General features: G+C 43.5%; 1 protein-coding gene across 1 annotated transcript in view; it reads left to right on the top strand.

Moving 5' to 3' along the window:
• The first annotated feature begins 464 nt into the window (after positions 1-464).
• Positions 465-25,422, top strand: part of SLC22A3 (solute carrier family 22 member 3) — a 44,608-nt gene continuing 19,650 nt past the window's right edge. The window contains exons 1-5 of the mRNA XM_077348250.1: positions 465-1,147; positions 12,117-12,220; positions 13,538-13,692; positions 17,463-17,631; positions 19,089-19,206. Coding sequence (XP_077204365.1) covers positions 731-1,147; positions 12,117-12,220; positions 13,538-13,692; positions 17,463-17,631; positions 19,089-19,206 — 963 coding nt within the window. The 5' untranslated portion in view covers positions 465-730. The remainder of the gene's footprint in view (positions 1,148-12,116; positions 12,221-13,537; positions 13,693-17,462; positions 17,632-19,088; positions 19,207-25,422) is intronic.

Raw genomic sequence — 25,422 nt, 5'->3', positions numbered from 1 at the left:
CCAAATGGTTATATGCTGTATCTCACAAGAACAAAATTAAACTTTATCTCCTGAAATTTCTCTAATCCCTAATAAAAAGACAATGTCACGAGGTTACTGTAACTCACAGTGATATTTCTGATAGGAAAAGCAACACTGTCATCTTTGCAAAGAAAAAAACACTCTTCTTTTTCAGTCTTCTTAGATTTTTTTTCTCCCCTGAAAGCCATTTCCCAAAGGACCTGCATCCAAACATTCTCACCCCCTTCAGAAAAACTGATTCTGTGCGTGTAATGTCTTAGCCTAGGGCTTCTTTTTAGAGGAAATATCTGCAATATTGCTGCATACACTGCTATGTTTTGATCACCTATCCCTGAAGAGTTAACTGTTTTGATTACATAATCACCCATTCTGGACAGATAGGAAATATACGCCCCTTCTTTGTGGGCTGTATGTTTGCCAACATTAAACTGAAATCCTAAATTGCTATGTGTAAGCTTTGTGCCAATCCACAGTATAGCATTCTGTGGGAGTCACTTTGCTCTGTCCCAGCATTGCTTATGTTACTTGATTATATGTGTGTGGGCGAAGGAGAGGGGGAGTGTGTGTGTGTGTGTTTGAGAGAGAGAGAGAGAGAGAGAGAGAGAATGCAGGCAAGATTTATAGGAAGTGCAAGTAGTGGTTACAAAGTTTGAGAGCTGTAACGCTGCCACCTCTTGGATTCAACTGACTTAAAAAAATACTCTCTACAATGCCGTCTTTTGATGCAGTTTTAAAAGAGGCTGGCGAATTTGGAAGTTTTCAAAAGAGGGCCTTCCTTCTCCTTTCCCAGACTGGCATAACGTTTTCATTTTTATTTGTTGGAATTGTATTTCTCGGACCAAAGCCAGAGAACTTTACGTGCAAGCTCCCCTATACTGCTGAAATTAGTGACCGTTGTGGATGGACGCTTGAGGAGGAATACAATTTTACCCTTCTTGCTGGAGACCTGGTGAATAGTACTTACGGACATCAATGTCAGAGGTACAACATAGAATGGAATACCACCTCTGTTAACTGTGCCAATCCACCGGCTCATCTTACCAATAACAGCTTGGGCAGCGTGCCACTTACTACATGCCAGAATGGCTGGCTATATGAACAGCCTCATTCAACTATTGCCAGTGAGGTAAGAGAAGTCAAATTATTCAGCAAATATTTCTACTGTTTGTACAGGACTGTACAATGAATAGGCATAGATGGCTAGAATGCAGTTTCTGGAGTGTTGATATCTTTGATAAAAACTGTTTCTGTATCCGATTTTACTCACATTAGCAATGGAACAAGATCACAGATACTCCTAAAAAGCACTGCCTATACGTCATGTGCTTAATACGTGAAGTAATGCCAAAACTGTCCCCATTTGTACTGAAGTTTTAAAACAGGATAGCATTGTAGACACTTGATTTATGGAAGTGTGAATAAAAGACTCCAACTGAAAACTAAAGCAACATACGTACTTGCTTAGAGGGACTGTCCGTATGTTCCATGTCACTGTGATGATCTCAGTGACAACATGGCTGTGTTGCTTTAGCTAGATGAGTTTCATGTAATTTCTCTTTTTGCTAGGTCAATTTTCATAACAGCCATAACAAAAATTGAAAAATAGAACCATGTAGCAACACAGTCAGTTTCCAAACTGAGAATAAAAGATCAAACATCATGCCAGTAACTGTGTTGGTGCATTTGGATAAATTCTAGCTAGTAGAAGGAGACTAATCTTTTTATTAGGGTAAGGCACAAAACAGTTAATTAACTTTTGAGTTTCACAGAGCTCTTCTATGTGAACAATCTTTTAAAAAATTGGGAGGAGAAAGAAAAGATGTTACTGGTGTACCAGTATTCTACTGGTATAGGCACCTTCTACAATATGTGATGGTCTTAGCAGGCTTTAGTAACAAATGCAAAAGATTTATGATTGTGCTAAAGCATACCACAATAAAGAAGGAATGAAAATATAAACACCAGTAATTATTCAGATCAACAGTAACTGGAAGCCACAAATCCTTTGTAAAATGGTTGTCATTATGTTAGTAAAACCAGAGATTAATTCTGGGTTATGTGCTAGGTATAGTCAATAGAAGCCACTCTGTGAAACAATACCTAGTGGTAATTCAGACTCCTACACTCAAATATGTAAATACTAAAGGCAGACATCTACTACGTCCTGTATCAGGAACACTGAAACTATACCCTAATGTTTGTTTACTATTCTGCCTGAGGAAAGGTTCTGTGGTAGACAAAACCTGGCTTATTACATGTGAGTTGCAATTGATCTTAAGGTCATTGTAGTACTGATGCTAATAAAATACCAGTTATCACATTGTGAGCGTACTCCACGTGCATCAGAGTAATATCAATGGTAATGAGACTGCAAATGGTTACAATATGCTACAAATTCACTGGTTTTTTTTTGAATCTGTGCCAGTAAACCAAAGGCAAATCTGGGAGCCTGGTGGTTGAGAGCTGAGAGTAGCTAGGAAAATTGATGGTGATGAGGGGGCTCAAGTCACATATTGAACCTAGTGGTTATGAGGCAGCTGCATTGTTTGCCAGTTGAGTACCAGATCAGGTTCATGGTTGGCTTTGACCCTTAAGGTCATACGTGGTATGGACCATGTGTACTGGAGGGACTGTCTAACTCCTTATGCACCATGTAGGTTGCACTCTGCAGCATTGAATAGACTGGAGATCCCTTGGCCACACAAAGTCCACCTGGCCTCAACCAGGGCCCTGGCCCTGACATAGTAGAATGAGCTTCCAGGACAGATGAGGACCCTGCAAGAGCTGGCTAATTTCCTCAGAGCCTGTAAGATAGAGCTCTTCCACCAGGCCTTTAGTTGGGGCCGAGTGTTGAAAAGGCAAAGGAAAATCTAGCCCCTCCTCAGGAATATTACTATCTCCCCAGGGATGCAGTTGAGGGGTGCTGAGGAGGGGTTAGAGAGTGAGTTGGGGGATGATGTGTGTGGGGGGGCATGGGTGGGAAGGGAGGCTAGGAGAGGGATTTTAATTGTTTTATGGTTTATGTCAGCGGTCCGCAACCTTTTGGCTGCCGCGGACCGCTGTTCCGGAGTGGGGGGAGAAGGTGGCCCGGGGGCCCACGCACGCATGGCAGCCCCAGCGCAAACGCGTGTGCGCAGACTGCTGCGCATGCGTGTTTGCGCCCGGCAGGGGCGCAAATGTGCATGTTCAGCAGTCCGTGCATGAGCGTTTGCGCCGCCGCCATGCCGGCAGCCGCAGCTCCCCCTCCCAGCCCCTCCGGGCCGCCAGCAAATCGGCCGCCAAAGCGGCCGATTAGCTTGCGGCTCGGCAAGCTTCTCTTCCCCCCCCTCCCGAAACAAGAAGCTTGCCAAGCTGCGAGCTAATCGGCCGCTTTGGCAGCTGATTTGCTCGCGGCCTGGCGAGCTTCTCGCTTCGGGTGGGGGAGGGAAGAAGGAGCTGTGGCCCGGCGCCAAGGCCTTCGCGGCTCGCCACTGGGCCGCGGCCCACGGGTTGGGGACCACTGGTTTATGTTGCGATCTGTCATAAGTTGTTGCGATCTGTCATAAGCTAGCTGTGCTGGGAACAGCAGACTATAAATGTGATTAATAAATAATAAATACAAATACTGAGTTGAGTCCCAATAGGCACAGGCCATGTGTATGGCATTGGATTCCACTTCTTTTGAATTGCGACTTGGACAGAACTAAGGTACAACTACATACCTGTGTGGACAGTCACACCCTACATTCCTAAATCCAGTTTTAAACATTGAAATAATTTTCAAAACCCGAGCATTCATTGATTAATAGCCAGTAGAAAGTAAGATTACAGGAGAGAAATAACAATGCAGCTTATATGATCCAGATCTGGAATAAGAACACAAGGTTAGCTTGGTCCGCTGTAGCCACAGCAATATCTTCTCCTACTACCTGTTTTCAAATGAAGATTGCCTGCACAGGATACAGTCAAATAGTTGACTCCCTGGAGTGCACAATGCATTTAGGATGCCACATAGCTAGAATAGTTTTGCTAAATTCCCCATGCAGTGATGCTGGCACATCATTGTTTGTGATGCTCTGGTGTAATTTACCCATCCACTATATTTGAAACATTGTTGATTCAGTGATTTATTAGATTGATCTGTTTGTTAGAAGTAAGTCAACCAAAGTCTGTGTCATTCTGTGATCCCAGAACTGTTAGAGATCTTTAAATTAACCTTCTCAGCACTCTCACCTAATAAATCCTAAGATTTCTTTTCAGAGAAACACTGACATTTGAAGTCCTATAAAATTGAGCATAGTTTTATACGGTAGAAAGTAAAAAAATTTCTGCTATATGCACTTGTTTGTTTTCCCTCTCAGCAGATTTGGACTTCTTTAGATGATGAAGAGGGAATGTATTGAGAGTGTTAAGCCTAAATGGAAGTGTTGGGTCCATGCTTCCATGAAACATATATTTCCTGCCGTCCCTAGTACTCCCCTATGCCCACCCAAAAAATTGCTGTTGATAATCAGTCTATATGTTACAAGAAAGGGGACATGATAGCCCTCTTTAAGTATTTGAAAGGCTGTCATTTGGAGGAGGGCAGGATGCTCTTCCCGTTGGCCGCAGAGGAGAGGACACGTAGTAATGGGTTTAAACTACAAGTACAACGATATAGGCAAGATATCAGTCAGAGTAGTTCAGCAGTGGAATAGTAGTTCACAGTCAGAGTAGTTCAGCAGTGGAATAGGCTGCCTAAGGAGGTGGTGAGCTCCCCCTCACTGGCAGTCTTCAAGCAAAGATTGGATACGCACTTTTCTTGGATGCTTTAGGATGCTTAGGGCTGATCCTGCGTTGAGCAGGGGGTTGGACTAGATGGCCTGTATGGCCCCTTCCAACTCTATGATTCTATGATTCTATGATTCTAAGTTGGACCTGTGGTCACCAATGAAATGTAAGAGAAGAATTTAACCATTTAAAATGCTGGGGCATATTGTTCCGGAGTTTTCTGAACTACAAGGCCAAATTAGACATTATTACAGCCCCAAATCCAACCTGTAGCCCCTGATGCCATTTTAGAGAAGAAGAAGAAGAGGAAGAAGAAGAAGAAGAAGAATTGGTTCTTATATGATGCTTTTCTCTACCTGAAGGAGGGTCAAAGCGGCTTACAGGCGCCTTCCCTTTCCTCTCCCTACAACAGACACCCTGTGAGGTGGATGAGGCTGAGAGAGCCCTGATATTACAGCTCGGTCAGAACACTTTTATCAGTGCCATGGCGAGCCCAAGGTCACCCAGCTGGCTGCATGTGGGGGAGTGCAGAATCGAACCCAGCTTGTCAGATTAGAAGTCCGCACTGCTAACCACTACACCAAATGCTGCAAATGTCACAGCAGTAATGAGTAGTGAAACATCCTGCAAATGCACGCAGGGGGGAACATTATGACCATTTATGCATTGGAGGTTTCATGCTGGGCTCCAGGCTGGAGTTTTAGTTGTGGCAGGTTGCCCCACCTCTTCCTGCACCCACATGGGGGAGCATTTGGCCTGGTGCACCTCATCCACTCCCTACCTGTGCTCCTGATAAGGGGGTGGGGCAGTGAAGTTCCCAGTGCATAAACGGTCTATGTCATATTTTATGGGAGACTGCAAGAAGAGGGGCAAAACTGTTTTTTTCCCTACAAGGAGGGCAGTTTCATCTTCCTGTGCTCCCTGGTGTTACATGCCATTTTTTTAAAGTGGGCCTTGTAAATATCAGCAGTCTGCTGGGAGTGGGAGGATAAATCCAGTTGTTGTGGGATTGGGAAGACAAGAATATCCCCTTCTGTTTGTACAAGTTTGGATCATGTCACATTATACCTTGAAATCCCTTCAAATTGTAATAATTCTTAATAGATTTTGTTTTTATAATAAAAAATTCATTCCTGGTATCTTTTTAATCTTTGTATGTTGGGAAATTATTACACTGCACAGATTTACTCTTTGTGGAAATTTAATCCACTTTCAATAATATCTTCTTACTGCCTAGAACCACCTTGGTTTTGTTTAGAGGTAGGACAGGTATTTTAAGATTAAAAATATAAATAAGTATATTTACATTATCTTCTTCTAGATATTGAGGTTTTTCCTTCCAGGAACTCATATCAATGAATTACTTAGATAAGGAGAGTTGTAGTTCTTTTACTGGAATGTGTCTGGCAAGGCAGGTGCCGTTTTAAAGATCAATTAAAAGTAATATCTTTGATTGAATCCTACTTTGTTTCTCTTCAGTAAAATTTGGTTAACCATTAAAGCTAAAATATCACAGCAATTGTTCTTTAGGAAAATAGGAGGATGGATCAGAATCTATGTGTCCTAAATCATTTTGTTCACAAGAAAAATAGAGGATTTAATCAATATATGCCAATATATATTAATTATAGTATAACTAGCTTCAAAGCCCGTTCCTAAGAACGGGCCATGAAAGGGTCCCCTACCCGGCCAGGCAGCATAAGGTGGCTTTGGGCCACAGCTCACAGCCGGATCAATTGTGGCAGGTGGGCGCTGGGCAGCTCATCAGCAGGCCCGGGACAGGGCTCCTTAGCAGGCAGTCAGCAGCCCGGGAGGTCCTTGTTAGCAGGCCCAGCCTAGCAGGCCAAGAGGCCCTCGTTAGCAGGCCCAGCCTAGCAGGCCAAGAGGCTCTCATTAGTAGGCCCTCCACCACGACCCCTTGCCTATGGCCCTCTCCCCTTACCTGCTGCTGGCTCCAGGCACTGAGGTGTGTCTGAGAGCAAAGAGGCTAAAATCCAGGGATTGAAGGCGGGAGCTGCAGGGGCAGGGACAATCAGGGTGATTGGCCTGATTGGCCCTATTCCAACTTGGACAGCCGGATACGTTCCACCCTCCAGGCTGTTTCACAGATATATAGAGGAACCATGGATGGATCAGGATATATACCAGACTTTACAGTGGATATCAGTAATTGGAGATGCTGGAAACAAACTGAACACTGGTACGAACTCTGCAAAAGTGATAAATGTGGAAGCTGAGAATACAGCAATAATTCTTGCTGGTGATTCACCTGGAGAGTAGGGGGGCAGGTTAAATACATCTATTCCTCAGAGTAGCCATTCTGCAAATCTAGCTGATGTAAATGCACAATTTTCTGGAGTAATTAAAACTGACTTTTTTATGACTCTCTAGTTTCAAAATGTTCTTTTTACCCGTAGTTTACCTATAGATATAGTTACCCATACTTATGTGATTTTACTATGTGTGTATTGATTTGTTAGCCACCTTGGTGAAGGCAGAAAGGCAGGTTATAATTAGGGTTGCCAGCTCTGGCTTGGAAAATCTGGAGATTTGGGGGGTGAAGCCAGGAGTGGGTGGGATTTGGAGCAGGGAAGAACCTCAGTGGAGTATAATGCTATGGAGTCCATCTTCGAAGGAAGCTGTTTTCTCCAAGGGAACTGATCTTTGTTGCCTGGAGATGGGCCATAATTCCAAGGGTATCCTCAGGTTGCCCCTGAGGAATGGCATCCCTAGTATAAATGTTTTAAGTAAGTAAAGAAATAAAGAAATAATTATTTAATGATTAGCTGAGTAGTCAATTTCCTACATTTTCATAGCAATGTGGGAGTTCAGTTAGTTCCTAGAAGAAGAAGAAGAAGAAGAAGAAGAAGAAGAAGAAGAGTTAGTTCTTATATGTCACTTTTCTCTACTAGAAGGAGTTTCAAAATGGCTTACCTTTGCCTTCCCTTTCCTCTCCCCACAATCACCTGTGATGTAGGTGAGGCTGAGAGAACCTTGATATTACTGCTGGGTCAAAACAGCTTTATCAGTGCTGTGGTGAGCCCAAGGTCACCCAGCTGGCTGCATGTGGAGGAGTGGGAAATCAAACCCGGCATGCCAGATTAGAAGTCGATGCTCCTAGCTACTATACCAAGCTGGCTTCCCAGTTACAGATATATATGGGACAGACCTGTCATATGACTATGTTAACTGTAGCTGAGGGATTGAATGTCTGAAGCCAAGTCTACTTGGAGCTTTCCCCCTAACAAACTTCTACACTGAGGGAGATAACTAATGTACAATCAATCATTCCTTATATGGTTCCTGAGATTGTGTAATTATGTGGGTGACTATTCCATGGAACCCGCTGAGCACTGAATCAGGTCTGAATAATGCAGATGTGATGAACAGGTAACAGTTGAAGAAAATACATTTAATTTTATATACTGTTTACTTGCTAATTAGTCAATCAGTGGCTCTCAGTCACAGAGCCACACAGTAGGAAGAAGGTCAAATAGTTCCAGGGTTGCTTGGCAAATGCTGAGATATTTTGAGGGCAGTACGGGGAAAGGAGTAAGTCCGGAGAGACTGTGGCATCATTTCTTGGTGATGTCCTAGGAATTTATTCCAATTTATATTGAGGCCATTGTTCAGTCTTTTCCCCTGCTAACGCCTCAGTTGGGGTTGAAGGCAGAGGTGTAGATGAGCAAATGACAATTGTAGATACAACATGTTAAAGGTCTTGTAAGGCTAAACACAAGTCTGTACAAAATCTCAGAGCACACAGGCTGTTTTGATTTTGGTATACAGTATTTGCTGGCGTATAAGACTACGTTTCCCCCCTGAAAAACATGCCTCCAAGTGGGGGGTCGTCCTATATGCCGGGTGCACTTCAGTTGGGATAGACATAGCTGCCCATAGTGGTCCATAGTACTGTAATGTAATGTAAAAAACTCTATATTTTGAGTGGAAATGTTGGGGGGTGGTCTTGTATGCCCAGTCGTCTTATACACCGGCAAATATGGTAACTACAATGGGACCATTTCTGAATGGAGGCGGACAATGCACGTCATCTCCTGTTTGCAAATGCGAGATTGTAAACCACGCATTTGTCTGCTTTCTGACAGGAGACCCATCCTGCTTTATCCCACCATCTCATCATGGCTTTTCCCTTCCTGACAAGGTGGTAGAGAAGATGGAAGCATGGACAACCCGCAGTTCCCCCCCCCCTCCTTGGGTTGTCAATCACTTCTAATAATAAAGAAGCTGGTGCCCACTATCATCATGAAAGCAGCAAAGGCAGGCCACTCATAGCCAAGATAGGGGTTTTTACATGACTTTATAAATCAAAAGGAAAAAGGAAAAAACCCAAGAGGCCAGATGAGGCCTGAATAATGTTTTAGGAAGAATGGGATCTTGAGGTCAGGTGGGAGTCAGTAGATATAAGAGTGGGAGAAGACATACTTTCCCCTACTGCCACCCTCTGTCCCTGACTATGGAGAAATGACTCCAGCCATTTCAAGGCTGTGTCTCTGTTCCCTTTGTTGGCTAGGCAGTGGGTTAAATGTTCATGGCTGACCATGTCAAATGCTGCTGTCAGATCTAATAAGAGCAGCATCACTGACCCAACTAGATCCAACTTTCTCTGGAGATCATCTCCATCCCATGGCCAGGCCAGAAACTAGATTGCTGGGATCCAGCCCGTGTTTTTTTCAGGAAATGCCTCACCACAGCCTTTTCCAGCTTCTTTGGGAATGTCCCTGATGTCAGAGACAGGTTGATAATGTGTGGAGAGGGCCCCGGATTCCCTCACCACCACCTTTTACCAAACATGGGTCAAAAGGACATGTGGCTAGCTGCACAGCTGCCAGGGCCTTGTCTTCTTCAGCCAAGAAGAGTGGACTGAAGTGGTACCAAGTAAGACTCTGAGACAGTCGAGGGGCGTCTAGTTCACTTTCTGCATCAAATATGGTGGAGAAGTTCTAGCAGAGTGATAAGATTTTCTCTGTGAAACGGATCATAAAAGCCTCACAGTGAATATTCAATTTAAGACTTTGGGACAATCTTAAGGATGTCAATGATCTAATAGTTTTGAACAATTCTGCCAGACGTGAGCTTGTGGGTTCAATGAAGGCCACATAGAATTCCTTCTTAGTGGCCTTCACTGCTATCTCGTAAGTGTTCATAAGCATTTTATAAGACATTCTTGATGCTTTTTCACAAGTTTTTCACCAGACTTGCTTTAGCCATCTCAGCTCCTGTGCAGTGTATGCAGCACTGGTGAGTACCTCGCTTTGGGCAGAGGATGAGAAGGTGTCGGGGAGCAGTCCCATCAATGGCTTCAGAGAGTCAGCAATGCCAATCCTCTGCTAGCTCATCAGTTGAGTTACCAGGGTGGGGGGCTTCAGATCCCACAGAGAATTCTAGAATCCAATAGGATCCATAAGTCTTCTTGGGCAAGTGTAAATCCACTCTCTGTCTATACAGGGAAGGAGCACTATATCAATTCAAGCCTTCAGGGTGCAGTGGTCTGACCATGGCTGACATTTATCCCCATTCCAAAGATCAGATCCAGGGTGTGGCCTGCTTAATGTTTGGGGCCAGCAATAAATTGGGTGAGTCTTAGGCCCATTCCGCACCAGGATCAATGTGGCAAATTGATTTCGGAAAGAAAAAACACAATTTTAAATAGTGGAATTCGTTGTTATGCATACCTGCCTTTGTAGTGGAATCCAGTTGCGTTTCAATTGTTTCCTACAGGTTTCCGGTCTCGGCAAAAATCGCTATCCAGGAAGTGATATTTGCCGAGCTTTGTCCCGCCCCTGGCCGTCAATCAAATGAACAGCCAATGGGCGGCCGTTATCACGTTCCTGAAAAGCCCCTTTCCCTTTAAGGCAGGTTTAAAAAAACACACACACACGTTGCAACGAATCTGCATTGATTCGTTGCAACGAAGAGACCCATCTAGCTGGCAGGTGGCATGTGAGCTGCCGTTTCATTGTTGCCATGCTCCCCCGAGTGAAAAAAAAATCCCCCCCCTTGCACGGGCGCAATTTCCGGCTGAAAATAAAGGGAACCAGCAAACGGGGCTGTGTTGTGCTTGGTGACTTAAAACAGCTCTGTGGAGGGACTGCAGCCGGGGAAGCCTCGCTGGGTGAATGAAGGCTCGCTGGTTCGTTGCTCTCCGCTCGCTCCGAGAAAAGAAAATGGCGATCGCTTCGCCGGAAGATCAGAGGAGAGAGCCAGGGGGAGGGACTTTGCTGAAACTGCAACAATGGTAACGCACAGAACTTTTTTGGCTAGTGTTGCAGATTGGTTGCAAGAGTGTAGCACTTTCCAGAGGGTGAATCCACCTTTTGGGATTTCCCTGGAAGTGCTACAACAAAGCACTTTTTGCTGATCAGTTTCAGGAGTGTGGCAGATTGTGTACGACGTTGTGTATAACTGCATTTTAGTAGCGATTACAATTTGCCACACTCCTGCTACAGTGAATCTGTGCGGAATGGGCCTTAGTGTTCCCATGGCTGACACCAAGTATGAACTCACCACGAAAAGAGGACGGTTCGAAATGAATATGATAACAGAAAAAAAGAACCTACCCTAGGGTATAATAAACATTTAAACAATTTAACAATAAATACAAATAGAAATATCTCATCTCTTCTTTTAATTGTCATAGAACAACCCAAACGGTCTCCAGATTAAAACCATCTTCAAAGGTATTTTCATTAGTGGCTGTTATGAGTCCTTCACTATGATCTATTCTTCTTCACAGAATTTAAACAATATATATGTTGGCCTTTGGCTCACAGGTATGGGGAAGTTTTACTCCAAAGACTGTTCCCAAGTGTAAATCTGTCTATACAGGAAAGAAGCAACATTGGCTGGAAATCAGACTTCTATTTTTGCCCACCAAAGACGAGGATCTGTGATCCACTCCTAAAAAATGCTATAAATATAAATTATTTTAGTTGTTTTGAATACTGAGCTAGATATTTTCAAGTTGTTAATTACCAAATGAATGTAGTAACAGGTGTTTTCTTGTTAAGTTATCAAGTAGTGAGATATAATAGAGCTCTTACTAATACTTGTTTCTCTGGCAGCTTGTAAAAAACAAAACAAAAAAAGGGTCGTACCTCTAAACACATGAACCAAGCACGTATGCTTGAACCTACCAGTATGCTTGAAATAGTTTGCTTTATTAGATGGGTCCCAGTATATGCCTAAGGATAAAAAATAATTCACAAAACATTGTATCCAAACACTAGCTCTCTATAACCCCCCTTTTTAAAAGACTGGACTACACTGCTGAGTAAAAAGTCTGTCTCATCTATACATCTTACTGTAACTTTTGTTTCTTTCCACAGTATAACCTTGTTTGTGGCAAGGACTGGCTGGTAGATTTGACACAGTCTGTTCTCAATTTGGGATTCCTAATAGGAGCATTCACCCTAGGCTACACTGCAGACAGGTACAGTTTTCCAAAGGATCTCGTTCTTTTTAGCTGTAGCTAAGGGCTGAAACAGGTGGGATGCTGGCAGTTCTGTGAATGGACCTTTCAGCGCTTTTCTTTTCTAAAAATCAGATGTATTGATATTTTGGTTTGGGGCCATGGCACGCGAGGCTCAAGGTTAAGCCTTTATCTTGTGCTTTTCCCAATCTGAAACAGCCTTAGAGTTGTTGCTTGTCCCACTGCAGAAACTTTAGGGTTGCCAATATCCTGGGATGAGTTGGCAAGCTCCTGCTCTGAGGTTCCAGGCCTTGCTGGGTCTCTTTTTTTCTACTGGGAGCAAATGGCAGACAGGGATGCCATAATGTCACTTCAGTCAGTGTGGTGTTTGGAAGGGACATCATGATGTTCCAGGAATTCACACATCTCTATGAAGAAAACTGTGATGTTGGGCATCATCATGTGACATTGTTCTCCATCCCCCAAAGCTGACAACCCTACGAAACTAACATATATCAATAATGTAACTTAATTTTTCCCTGACAAGGCTAATAGCTCCTCAGGGTCAGTTGATGCGTCTTGTAGCCCTGATCTGAATGCAATAGAACAAAGTTTGAGTCCGGGGGACCTTTAAAACCAACAAAGTTTAATTCTGGGTATAAGCTTTTGTGTGCTTGCACACTTCATCAGATACATTGACACAAATTTCCTCAACCCTTACATATAGGTAGAGAAAGGGTGGAGGGTGGGTTCATTGCTAAATACAAGAGTTAGCAAACAGTTCTCAGATCTGTTAACTCTTGCATTTGTATGTTAATTTGCAAGCTTTAATCCAATCTCAGCTAATCACCTAGTAATTTGTGCATCTTGACTCTAACTAGCCCCTCCTCCTTTACCTATATATAAGCTCTTCTAGTGTAACTGATGAAGTGGGCTTGTACACTAAAGTTTGTACTCAGAATTAAACTATGTTGATCTTAAAGGTGCTGGTGGACTGAAATCTTGTCATGTTGTTTCAGAGCATATGGTGCCTCAAACCAAAAAAACACATTAAACATAAGGGGCTTACATGGGAACAAAAATTTAGTAATGATCACCAGCTTCTTCACATCTAGGATTAGGGAGGAGGTGGTGCAACATTCTGAGAGATCTGATTCCTAGGCTTCACATCTCAGAAACTAAGCACTTGTTAAACATTAGAATGAATCAGCACAAATAGTGCTGGAACATCTACTCCCCTCTCTGAGAATGGAAATTTCCTAGACAACAGTTTAAAATCTTTGAAGTGCAGAAGGGAAATTTCACATGTTTTCAAAACAACCTTTTTTTCCTTGACAGATATGGAAGAATCTCCACTTATCTCTTCTCCTGCTTCGGGGCAGGACTGTGTGGTCTCATAGTGGCCTTTGCACCAAACTTTACAGTATTTGTGATATTTCGCTTTCTACAAGGTGTATTTGGAAAGGGAACCTGGATGACAAGTTTTGTGATTGGTAAGGCCTGGCAGTTCTTCCTCTCCATATGGGGGAAGCTGGAATGACTAGTGGCCTGCTAAAATTGTATTACATTACAGGAATGTTCAGTATGAAGTCCATGGGCTGCACTGTGAATACTGCTTGGTTAGAAGAGTGTAAAATGGGAGAGGGAAATTGCATGCTAAGTGCTAGTTCATTCAAGGACAAAATATTCTGTTCCTTTCATAGAAGTATGCATTAATATAACATTCTATATATCAGCTGTTGTGACAATTATCACTATAGTTTATCAGCATGCTCTATTGTTTAGCATGAAGGCTGTAATATCAGGCATTAATATGTGTGGAGTAACAACATAAAAAGGCCCCTGCCCTATATGTAAAAGATGGAATGTTAAAGGGTACTTCTGTAGTTGCACATTGCAATGACCAGCACCTTCAGAAATTACAGACTAAGTCATGCCCTCTTGTTCACAGCTGGGTCAGCCATGACTATGGACTACAATGGGAACACATTCTGTTTGTGTCACTATTTCTCAGAGTGGAGTTCTGGGAACTCTTGGAGTCCAGTGGGTCTACAAAACTACTTCAGGAAATCTGGAAATCCTGTGTAAGGACAGAGGGGGAGCCACTCTCATATCCATCTTGCTAATGAGTAAATGAAACCCTCTCAGTTTTTTAGGGATGGGGGCAGAGACTCAGAGGCAGAAAATCACACTAAGGGAGAGAAATCTTGGAGCTGCCACACTCACAGTCACCTAGTGTCCAGGTAACCTCAGAACACTAGTCAGAAATCGTGGTAATTGGTTAAAAGGTAAAGGTAAAGGTATCCCCTGTGCAAGCACCGAGTCATGTCTGACCCTTGGGGTGACGCCCTCTAGCGTTTTCATGGCAGACTCAATACGGGGTGGTTTGCCAGTGCCTTCCCCAGTCATGACCGTTTACCCCCCAGCAGCAAGCTGGGTACTCATTTTACCGACCTCGGAAGGATGGAAGGCTGAGTCAACCTTGAGCCGGCTGCTGGGATTGAACTCCCAACCTCATGGGCAAAGCTTTCAGGCGGCTGCCTTAATTGGTTACCAAAGCCCAATAGCTTAGCCCTAGAACTGATTGTGTGGGGGCAGCACCAAAGGCCTACAGACCTACTAATTTTATCCCAGTGACTTCAGTTACAAAATTGAAATGGTTTTTACTCTATTTTTCCAATATAAAAGAAATTAATGTAGACATAGAAAATTGCCATTCTATAACCATTTGGATGGGTTTCAGTTGAAATATCAGAAATTCAGGTTATGTGTCAATTGTTATTTTATATTTCTGTGAGAAGCTTTGAAAGTTTTTCCAGGCCTCTTCCTTCCCTATTCATTTGATATTAGAGGTGTGCAGAAAAAAAAAAAAGTGTGGGGAAGACCGGTTATTTTGGGTTCACATATATTGAACAGAAAAATTATTAGTAATTTTAGATAATCCTGATTTCAAATAGAGATATGTTTTCCAGATTTGGTAAACATTCGAGAATTTCAATTTTTCTCAGCTCCATTATAGCCTATGGGAACCATTATAGTCAATTTGCAGCATAGTTCATGGTGCCTCTGCTCACACCCCCCCCCCCGCCAATTTGAAAAGGATTGGACCAGGAGGTCCACAGGAAAAGTGCCCCTATTCTCCATTGTTTCCAATGAAAAAAAAGGCATTTATACCTTTAAGGGAATAAACTTTGAAGGCAATTTAAGAGTCTCACAATCCATTTAAATGCCTTCTCCAAGCTGAGAAAGGCATTTAAAGGGACTGGGAGCTCTTTAAATGCACTTCAATTGTAGCTATTTGGTGGTCCTGGTTTTTCAGGTGCAGCCATTTCAGATAGATGAAAAATCGCGATAAATAAATTAAACTGGCTGAATTAATACTTGAAAAATACTAATCAGGTATTTGGGTGGTATTTTTTTTCAGCTTGGATTAATTGAATGCATATTTTTTGCAGTAGTTGTCTGCCACACTCTCTTCTTGTGATTCTTTGGTTTCCTTATCTCACAGTAGAGATATTCTGCTTTACTGTACCTTGGATCATTTTGAATTAGTTTTGGTTAGTGTCTGATACACTTGTATTTAATTTACTTATTAATTTTCTTTGGTTTCAATGAAATTTTTTTTAAGGAATTATATCTTTCACCTCTGTAATCCCCCATGCCAAAGTCAGACAGAAAGGAGAAATCATCTCCATTTAGAAGTAATTAAAATTCTCACTCAGGCACAGGGAAATGTAAATTGGCATGTCACGGAGTTTATCTCACTGTACATAAATTGATTTCAATCGTTTTCTGACAGACTTTCAGTCCCAAACCTTACTAGTAGAAAAAATATTTCAGGTGCTAGAATAAGACACATTAGGAAACAGAGTTTAAACCTCCTTATCTACTCACTTTTGTTTAAAAATATTTAGGGGTGGGCATAAATTAGCTCATGAACCAAAGTTCATGATACATTTTGGCTGGTTCATGCTTTGTAAACTAAAGTTCGTGGCAGGTGAACTGGTCCAAACTTTCCATCAACTTTTGGAAGGTTTGTGCCAGTTTGTGAGTGGATACAATTCCAGGCAGACTGTCTCCACTCAAAGTGTTTACACAACTTTGAAACAACATCTTGGTGGATATGTAAAGGAGCATCTGGGGGCACTCCCCTGTGACTTTGGTGTCTCTAGCTTACACAGGATCCATTCGACATGCTCCTGAATTCTCCTGTCAATGACAAATGGTTATTTCCTCAGAAGGCACTTTCTTGTGGGCACCTTCTTTGAGGGGCTGTAACTCAGAACCCATAAATGCAATCCGCATCAAACTTGGAGGACAGGTAAAGGACAGTCATCTGGAGATCCCAGAGTTTGAATTCTCTACCAGGCTGGTGTAGCCTTATAAACCTTACAAACCAAACCAGTTCATGAGGTGGCTAAAAGTTTGTGACAGTTTGTGATTAATGAGCCAGGAATGCTATGGATCATAAAACAAATTGCACTTTCCTGGTTTCTGCCCCTCCCTAAAAATATTTCCCATTTCCTACTCTCTTTACATGTGAATGATGGTTGCTTACCTTTTTCATCTGATTGGAACAAATAGTACAATACAATAAACTCAGTTTTTGTGTCAAATAGAATATAACAATGGTAACAATAACAACAACAAAAGAAGATAACAGTTTCTTTCCTGTGTTGCCCAAATGTGACTGGGAGTTAAGCCAAGGCGGGAAACGCCCCTTCTTCTTTCTTTCCAAACTCTTTGTTAGTCTTCAGCTATCTACAGCAGTTGGATTCCTCACTCTTTTTCACCAACTCAAACTTGTAAAGAACCACTTTTCCCTTAGAAGAACTCCTGCAATCATGTAAGTCTGCTACTGAGATTCCTAAGTAAAGTGATCTAAAAATGTTTGTGTTGCATTGACACTTCTGTCAGCACTTGAGCTGTGGGACAGAGTAACAATCAGACAAGTCCATAGTTCAGTTCAGGTACATAGATTCTTGGGAGTGATGTTCAGGGCCCCAGCAGATGTTGCCGATTCTTGTCAACCTCAACCAAATGCCTAGTGGAAGAGCTGCCTTTTCCAGGCCCTGTGGAACAATGTAAGTACAGTTTGGCACTGATCCGTAGCAGTTCAAACCCATGACAAATAGTTCTTGACTGCTAATTTATATAAGACAAAATTTCCCATGTGGAGCACAAAAGAATGAACAGCTGATTTTAATAATGAATTGATTGTTTCCTTTCAATGTATCCTGTTTGTTTTTTTAAATCAATTTAGTGACAGAGATAGTTGGTTCAAAACAGCGACGGATTGTTGGAATTGTAATTCAGATGTTCTTCACACTTGGAGTTGTGATTCTTCCTGGAATTGCTTATTTAATTCCCACATGGCAGGGGATTCAGCTGGCCACAACGCTCCCCAATTTCATTTTCCTGTTGTATTACTGGTAACTTTGATGTTATTTTTCTTCTTTGATAATGAATCATATTTCAGAACATTTTGTTGTTGTTAGTATAAGGCTTTGTAGTACCTACTGAGGACAGTTTTTGTGTAATGGTTAAGAAAAAACCCTTGTTCTTGCTTCTTCCAGGAGCCCACTAAGTAGTCTTATGCTTATCGGAGGGGGGGGGGAGGTATATAATTTTTTCCCCAGTTAAACAATCAATAGTGCGTCATCAAACTGCAGGAATTTTGTTCTAATATGTATTATCAGGAAAATGCTAGGGGCCCCAACTTTTTTCTTCATGATTGCCATAAGCAAATAGATCTTGTTAATATTATAATATGATAATTTGTAGGATGACATTATTGTATTATAATATGATTATTTGTAGGATGACTTGTCTGAGTGATTCTTAGGGATGAATTGTAGGGACAGATTGTATTTCAGGTGATATGACAGGAAAAAGATACACAGAAAAACAAAATTCCATTCATTAGTCTACTAGAGAAAAAGGTTTTGGAAAGGACTAAAATATTAGGACATTTACATGCCACAAATTCTTTCCAAACTCTTGAGAATGGCAGACTTAATTTCCCATTGATATTCTATTCTTCCATGTTGTAGAGCTGCATTTAAAGCATGTTATGAAAGGCCACAAGGGCCACTAAGAGGAAGAAATACAAGAGCTCAGATTTGGAGGCCTGAAAATCAAAACAGTTCTTCACCTTGGTTTTCCTCTTATATTCTCACCTGGCATGAGGTCTTTAATCTTGGGGCTTCAGCAGTGACTGAAAGCCCATCTAGGAATCCACAAAAAACCATTTAAACCCTTTGTTTCACTTGAAACCATTGTTGGTGACGTACTGTAGCAACAGACTACCTGCGTCTACATTTCCAGTTAAAAAAAGGTTTAGGATGAACAATTGTGAATTCCTAGAGATGGTTTTCATCCCTTGTACATGGATTGGTGAGTTCCCTCCTCTCTCTCTATGTCTATGTATTTATATGTGTGTCTTTAAATGTGTTAGGTGTGGACCCAGAGTGAGTTTTTCTCTCTCTAAAAGGGTTGTGGTGTATTATGGAGGCCCTCCTCACTGGAACCATTGCCATCAGGCTATTCAGAAATTTTGATAGGAAAGCTGTTTATAAAGAATTCAGTGACTCTACTACTAAAAGGAGCGTGTGTTATGACTAATGGATGTCAGGGGTCCTCCCTCATGAGCACCTTTGGAATTCTGACACAGCATGGTGGGCACAGGTAGAAAATCAGGTTGATTCTGTCAGTGTAAAAAAATCCTGCAGCATTAAACAATATCTAATTTGTTAGGAAATATTTGGCAGACACAATTCTCAGAACGTCGAAGAGTTTATTATATTTGCCCTGCCTGTGGGCGATAAACCCCTCTATTTTTTCAAGGTTGTAAACAGACAAACCCTCACTGTCTCCTCTCTTTGGGTAGGGTAGTACCTGAATCTCCACGGTGGCTGCTGTCGCGCAAGGAAGGAGACAAGGCCATGAGGGTTATGCACTCCATTGCCAAACAGAATGGGAAATGTCTTTCTCCGCTTTATTCAGAGGTACTAAATTTAAGTGACCTGTTTTAGTTGTGAATACTGATGTCTTTTTAATAATAAAATTTATATGTTGGATGGTAAATTTTATGTCTGTATCAGTACAGATCTACTATATATTGAGTCTGTGTTGCAATGGGAGTCATGTCAGTTTGCATTTCTCTTATAAAACCCACTAGTTCTTTTATCAAGAAAGGCTATTTTTCAACTATTGCTCTGGCTGCCTGGCTCGTAGGGAAAGTTTTGAGAAGCCAGCTGTGCAAATGTGTCTTATGACCGAATGCAGCTGGAATACATAAATAGATTGACTTCTTTTCTAGACTGTATGCTCGCTTCCTCTTCTGTTTTGGTTCAATATGAACTGTAGCACCAAATGGAATATGAGTTGTTATGCTTTTGCATGCTGCCCGCAATAAAACAACTCTGTACCCAAACATTGGTAAGAAATGTAGTTTGCTTGGTGAATGCTGAATTTACACTCTGTGAATCCTCAAACTGCCTTTACAGGTAGCCTGTTGCCAGCTGCCAAACCCTTTCTCAGTTCCTTCTGAATTCCACACTATAAAGTTTGACCAATAAAGCCAGTGCTATAGTCATAAAGGAGAGGTTGAGAGAGCTGCTGCACATACATATTCGAGCCTCAAAGTGGCAAAATTACTGTAGCCTTCCCCCCCCCCCCAGTTTATATTCATTTCATTTTTTGTGTATTCAGATTCTTTTGCTATTCAACTGTGTGCTTTTATTTGCTGTATTCATAGATTGCTTTTAAGATTAAACTTTCTCTTTCTGGAAATGGAGTTATGTAGACTTATACAAGTGTGGGGAGAAAACTCATGCTTGGGCTCACAATTATCAAGGTATAAATATGAGGCACAGAGACACTGCCTGCTTGGTGGGAAACGTCTCTTAACTAGTGGGATTTCCAGAAGTTTCCCCTTCTACCTGGTGGCTGAATGCAAGGAGGGTATTCTGAATCTGAATAGAGAGTTTAACTGCAGGCCATCACACTTCAAGAGCATAAACCTGATTTGTGGAAGGGAACTAGGGGCATACAGTTGGAGCGGTGAGCTTGTTATTGTGGTCTAACAACTTGAGATCTGGGCCAGCTAAGTAAATGACTCATTTTCAAGTTAAAAACAAGAGACTGTGGGGTCATTTTACTATGCCGCCATATGTTAAAAATATACATTTGAAAGTAGAAAACCAGCACTGAGGGCAGGGGAAGATTGGTCTTCTCTCGTAGCTGTGCTCTTTCCTACTGTCAGGAATCTGTTGTTGTTGTTTTTACTTCAGGAAGCATTCAGAAACATGATTGCCCACCAGATAGCTGAAGTGGTACAGACACTGCTTGCACCTCAGAATCCTGTCACCTTATTCTGTTGCTTATATTGATTTATTTATTGAAAAGGATTTCAAGCTTGCACTTATTTTTATTTTATTTAAAGCACTGAGTTCCAGTAGATATTTTACAGCTACTTTTACTTTATATACCCTACTAGCTTCAAAGCTCGTTCATAAGAGACCCATCCTATCCCCCCCTGGAATGGCGCAGCCTCCCCCAGGCCGCCAAGCACACCCACCACCTCTGTGAGGTTGCAGGTGTGCTTGGCAGCCCAGGGGAAGCCATCCTGGACCCCGTCCCCCTGCAAACGCAAAGCTGCATGCAGCCCGAGAAGCACAGCAGGCATCTCTGCCCTCCTCGCCCTCCCCCCCCCGGAATGGCGCGGCCTCCCCCACACCACCAAGCACACCCACGGCCTCTGCGAGGTCACGGGTGTGCTTGGCAGCCCAGGGGAAGCCATCCTGGCCCCCTCCCCCTTGCAAACGTGAAGCTGCGCGCAGCCCGGCAAGCACAGCCGGCATCTCTGCGAGGTGCTGGCTGTGCTTGCCGGCTGGGGCGAGAGCTGTAGGGGCAGGGCCAATCAGGGTGCAGCTAACTGCACCCTGATTAGCCCTATTTCCAACTCGGACAGCTGGACCGTCCGTCCCCCAAGGCTGTTTCCCTTTTATTTATAAGGAGACCATGGATAAGGATTTGCCTGCTCAACAAAAATTGAGTCCAATGACACTTTTAAGACCAACAAAGAAGCATGCCTGCATACAAAAGCTCACATCTCGAATAAATCTTTGTTGGTCTTAAAGGTGCCACTGGACACAAACTTTGCTGTGCTACTTCAGACCAACATGGCTATCCACGTGAATCTGTTTGCCTGTTTTTTGCCTTTTATTGCAAAACTAGGGGCAAAGCCCGTTGTCTCCAAGAATACAACGGGCGCTAGAGCTTGGCAGTGGGAAGAGGAAGGGGAGGATTTGTCCAGTCTGTAAGGGCATGGGGTTGAATGTTGAGGCCTACTGTACAGGGTTGTTGTGCAGATAAAACAGGAGACAAAAGAAACTCTGCAAAGGCATCCAGTTTTGTCTGCAGAATAACACTGCGCAGTAGGCCTCAAATCTGCAGAGAGTTGCAAAGAAGAAAGACACATGGCTTGGCTGTGTCTAACCTCCGGCCAGAGCAGTATTTTAAGTGAGAAGGGGCTTTTCTGTGGCCTCCCTGTCAGGCAACTGTTTGGCAGAAGGGGAAAGTCCCCCCCCCCCTCAAAAGGAAGGCCCTCAGGCTCCCCTGCGTTGCTCTTGGAAAGGCCTCCTCCCCTCAGTCAGGGGCTGTCAGAGGCTCCTTCGCAGCAGGCCTGAAGGGAGGGAGGGGGAGGGAGCGTACTCTGCAGCCTCCAGCCAGCTCTGTCAGGGTTCTGAGGCAATTTGCAGTTGGACATGACAGTTAGGACAGCCTTGGGGCGAAAAGGGCTGGCGCAGCCTCTGTTCTCATCCCCCTTGGCAACCCTGCTGACCTCCTCTCCCTTTGGTGGTCAGGAGCAGACTGGCAGCCAGACTGGGATGGGTGAATGGAATTTTGGTCTGTCCTGGTGAGGGGCCAATAGGAAGGCACTTTGCGCGCCTCACCATTGGCTGCTGGGCCCTGGAGGGACACTCGGAGGGCCCAATCAGGAGCCGCTGAGTTTTTATCCTGGACAGGGCCCGCCCTAACTCCTCCCCAGGTGGCCTTACTCTTTTATTTAATAGGACCCTGTCCTATTTAAAGATGAAAGATGTATGTTTAAAAAGACAACATGTCCATCAGTTTTTTTCAACTGATCAACCCTAAATACATACTTTTATATACATTCATCAGAGACTGTATACTAAAACACCTTAAATCATCACATTAGTTCTGTGATAAGTTTGATATCAGAGCTTAACTGTATATATATGTATTGCAAATGTTAACTGCTGCCCTTGCTGTGAAGATCACATTTTATGAGATCAAATTAAGGGCAGCGGACAAGTGGATCTGTGAACTACAGATATCCATCTGTTCAGATTCTTCAGTTTGTTCAACATGGGTATTTTTAGAACCTTGACCTTGACTTGTATTACTTTCCCCACATAATGACCAAAGATCTCATCCTAAAATTTTAAGAACTATTTGTAGTCATGACCCTTATTTATTCACATCTGCAGATGATTCCATGTCAGTGATATCTAAGGCCTCTAAACACTCCTTTGGGTTCATTCCAGAGAACTTTGAGCTCCACAAGTTCTGTTGTTCTTGGTTCTGTGCCCAGAAGGGAGCATGATACTCCTGAAAGCACGATAGTGGGTGATCAAGTGTGTTTCACATGCCGTACTTACAAGAAAATCCCCTCCCAAAATATGTAGCTCTATTGTTTAAAGTGAAGCTGGGAATGTAAGCAAATTCACTATACTGTAACTTTTATAAGGCACATAATAGTGATAAGCCTGCTATACCAACAAAGTGTAGTATGTCACTGATAAGTACATAACTATAAAATTATTACTATGAGACATTTCTTTAAATGGTATATAGAAATGAATAAAAGGGAATCAGTAGTGTCTACTGAAACGGGTTACAGATTTATTGTTCATTTCCACTCTACTACTTGTGGAAAGACTTATACATACTTATTGGAAAAGAACCCAATTTACCAATTTACTAACACAGAAAGAATTCTTAACTGTTTTCATGATATATTTTATTCTTTCTGTATAATTGGTTTTAAGCATTATTGGGTTGTTTTCTTACCAACAAGGGGGGATGACTTTTGAATAGAAAGATATAACTAGAACTTTTATTGTTAAAATATTTTTATCCTGCCTTTCTTTGTGGCTCAAGATGGCCTATAGTTTAAACATTGTAATTTACAAGCTAATAAGATCCCAGATTGCTTACTACCCACCAACATGCCTGTGGTTTATGCCAGACTAAAAGTCCTAGTAAATGGAGTTGCCTTGCAAAGCCTTTTGAGGACTTCTAATGATGGGAATCTCCTCACCTCCTTAAGGAACCAGTTCCTCAAAGTGGGAGTTACAATGGAAAAGGAATGGGCTCTGGTCGATGTCAGGTGGGCCATCTTAATTGAAGAACCAGCCAGACGGGGCATCCTGAAGATGTTATTTAGCATGGGGAGGAGACAGTCATTTACACCACCCTGAGATGCCACAGTGAGCAATAGTATATAAATTGAATGAATGAATGAAGCTTACAGTCGCCTTCCCATTCCTCTCCCCACAACAGACACCCTGTGGGGTGGGTGAGGCTGAGAGAGCGCTGATATCACTGCTCAGTCAGAACAGTTTTATCAGTGCCGTGGCGAGCCCAAGGTCACCCAGCTGGCTGCATGTGGGGGAGTGCAGAATTGAACCTGGCATGCCAGATTAGAAGTCTGCACTCCTAACCACTACACAAAACTGGCTCTAGAATCACCATCAACTTGACCACCTGACCAAAGCTTCAAAGCCAAAATGGAAACAACTAGAGGTTTAGATAATGAAATATAGACTTGCATATAATCTACATATTGATAATACCCAAGTCTTTAAACTCTAGACCGGTGGTCCCCAACCAACGGGCTGCGGCCTGGTGCTGGGCTGCGAGGGCCCGGGCACCAGGCTGCGGCTCCCTCTCCCCGCCCCCCCTGCAGTAAGAAACTTCCCAGGCCGCAAGCTTGTGGCCCGGCAAGCTTCTTTTTGTGGGAGGGGAGGAGAGGGAAGCAGGGCCGCGCACACGCAATGCACATGCGGGGCTGAAAATGAGCATGCGTGTTTGTGCCACATGCGGCCGAAAATGTGCATGTGTTGCACTTTTGCGCGTGCGTGTGTGTAAATGCCGCGCATGCGCGTTTTTGGCCACACATGCGCGGCATGTGCGGCTGGGCAATCGCCCTCCCTGCTGCCGCCGGTCTGCAGCCTGTAAAAGGTTGCAGACCACTGCTCTAGACAATCTCATTCATTTTTACCTCATGTAGATATTAATGAACACAATAGAACTGCGCAAATCCCACTCAGCTGGTGATTCTTCTCTGGTCAATATGCATTGTGTCCAATCAGATAAAAAGGACCAAAACCAGCAAAGGGCCCATCAAAGATCCTTTAATACCAATTCCATACTCCAACCAATGAATAACTGGTCAAAGGCCCTCACAGATCTAAGCATATTGATAGGGATGGCCCTGTCCAAGATAAAATGAAGATCATCTATGATGCAGTTAAAGCTCTCTTAGAATCATAGAGCTGGAAGGGTTCTCCAGGGTCATCTAGTCCAGTGGTCCCCAACCTGCGGGCCGCTGCCTGGTGCCGGGCCGCGAAAGCCATGGCGCCGGGCCACGGCTCCCTCTCCCCGCCCCCCCCCGCAGTAAAAAACTTCCCAGGCTGCAAGTTTGCGGCCCGGGAAGCTTCTTACTGCGGGAGGGCGGGGAGAGGGAATCAGGGCCGGCTGCGCCCGTGCGGGTGCGGCCCGATGCGCGGGCATGGCCCGCGGGTGCGGCCCGATGCGTGGCCGCGGCCCGATGCGCAGGCGCGGCCCACGGGTGCGGCCCAATGCGCAGGCGCGGCCCGATGCGCAGGCGCGGCCCGATGTGCGGGCGCGGTCGATGCATGGGCGTGGCCCGTGCGGGCTGCGGGCCGCGCCCCGATGCCCTGCCGGTCCCCAACCTCAGAAAGGTTGATCTAGTCCAACCCCCTGCACAATGCTAGGAATTCACACCTACCTGCAGTGACCCCAATTTCATGCCCAAGTGATCCCCTTATCAGAAATCTCCAGAATTCAGCCTGGCTTGAGGGAATTCTTGCTTCCAAAACCTGGTCTGAAGCCAGGCTGATATGGGTCAAGGGTAGATGTGTCATCCCAAAATCCCTGGAGCTGCTCCA

Source organism: Paroedura picta, chromosome 1, assembly GCF_049243985.1.
Source record: "Paroedura picta isolate Pp20150507F chromosome 1, Ppicta_v3.0, whole genome shotgun sequence".
Classification (NCBI taxonomy): Eukaryota; Metazoa; Chordata; class Lepidosauria; order Squamata; family Gekkonidae; genus Paroedura; species Paroedura picta.
This window is presented reverse-complemented; position numbering and strand designations above follow the sequence as displayed.